The sequence below is a fragment of the Lottia gigantea genome, assembly GCF_000327385.1.
Source record: "Lottia gigantea unplaced genomic scaffold LOTGIsca_157, whole genome shotgun sequence".
Lineage (NCBI taxonomy): Eukaryota > Metazoa > Mollusca > Gastropoda > Lottiidae > Lottia > Lottia gigantea.
Window position 1 is genome coordinate 36,458 of NW_008707910.1, and position 1,403 is coordinate 37,860.

General features: G+C 31.8%; 1 protein-coding gene across 1 annotated transcript in view; it reads right to left on the minus strand.

Annotated features, from left to right (window-relative positions):
• LOTGIDRAFT_173354 (hypothetical protein) overlaps positions 1 to 923 on the minus strand; it is a gene marked incomplete at both ends in the record, with an annotated part of 2,377 nt that extends 1,454 nt beyond the window's left edge. The window contains one exon of the mRNA XM_009050832.1: positions 242 to 923. Coding sequence (XP_009049080.1) covers positions 242 to 923 — 682 coding nt within the window. The remainder of the gene's footprint in view (positions 1 to 241) is intronic.
• Between the last annotated feature and the right edge of the window lie 480 nt (positions 924 to 1,403).

The window sequence follows — 1,403 nt, forward strand, 5'->3', positions numbered from 1 at the left end:
CACATCAGAAGTCAAACGATGTTGTATTTGACTTTTGGTGCTAAATATAAACCAAATATAATTCCACCGTCACCGTAATCGTTTTTACCTTTGCAATAGTCTTTTTCGGAGACCAAACCAGCTCTGTTTAGTTTTTTCCAATTTTTGGATTAAATGTACAAACTATCGGTGTCGGTATAGTATATTTCGGGTTTATAAAATCCATTTATGACGTGAATGAAATTGTTCATTATTTTTTTACTGTGAGATAAAACGAATGATCCCAAATGACTAGGTGTTAGTCGTGTAGATTTACTATCTTCGGTAGTAATCTCTTTTTCTTCAATTTCTGTTTCAACAATAGATTGAGTATCATTAATTTTCTCATAGGTTTTAACGCGTGAATCAAAGTTGGCCTGTAAAATTGCTTCATTCCATAAATGTCTAGTTGTGAATATATCTTTCTGAATTGATTTACCATACAAGGAATTACCTAATAATTTCATGCAATTACTACCCACGATATTACCTTCTCGTTTATATTTATTTCTTAAATCTCTCAAAATTAAAATATAATCTCTATAGGGTGGAGTTTTAAAATTTTCTTCGTAAACTATACCATCTAATATTCTAATAATTCGTCCACCGGCTTTCACTATTTCTTGAATATCGACCGATGTTAAAACGTCGTGACAGAAATCATTTCTGAACCTGATTTTGTTACCAGTTTCCTTTTTACCTTCTTTATTCGTGAAAGTGATTTTATCTTTAGCTGGTATCGGTTGGAAGAACATGTTTTTGGGATAGTCAAACCACACTGTTAAAATAGCTGTTTTAGGTCTGAATTTTTGTTTATTGAAGAGTTTTACAAATTCTTTTTCTTCTTCTGGTAGAAATGGTCTTCCACTTTCCGCTCTCGGATATTCACTGTCTAAATCCGACATGGCGGAAGCGTATAAACCGTTAGCATCAAATGCCATTAGTTTAGTACATTCTATTTTCTATTTTCTATTTCTAGTCTCGAATGAACCTCCGTTTTGTCTTTTGTGCTTGCGCTGTATTCTTTGAATAAATCAATTATGTTATTACTTTCAAGTTCTGTATATTCCTTTAATACGTTACAAATTTCATCCATTTTGTTCGTTTCAAATGATTTTCTATTTGCCGAAACTCTTCCTCCTTTAATAGATCGTCTGATAAAATTTCTTATAAAAGGATTAGTGTGCGAATAAACTTTTTCTACGTTTTCTTTTTCGGTATGTTTCGCAACCATTCTAGTAGTTTCATACCATTCTTCTTCCACCATTTCTTTATCGTAATGATATAAATAATACCAACCCTTTAAAGATAAAGATGGAGCCGTTAGATTATTGGACATATTCTGGTTTACAACTTCTTTCGTCACTTGGTTGTATTTTATCAAA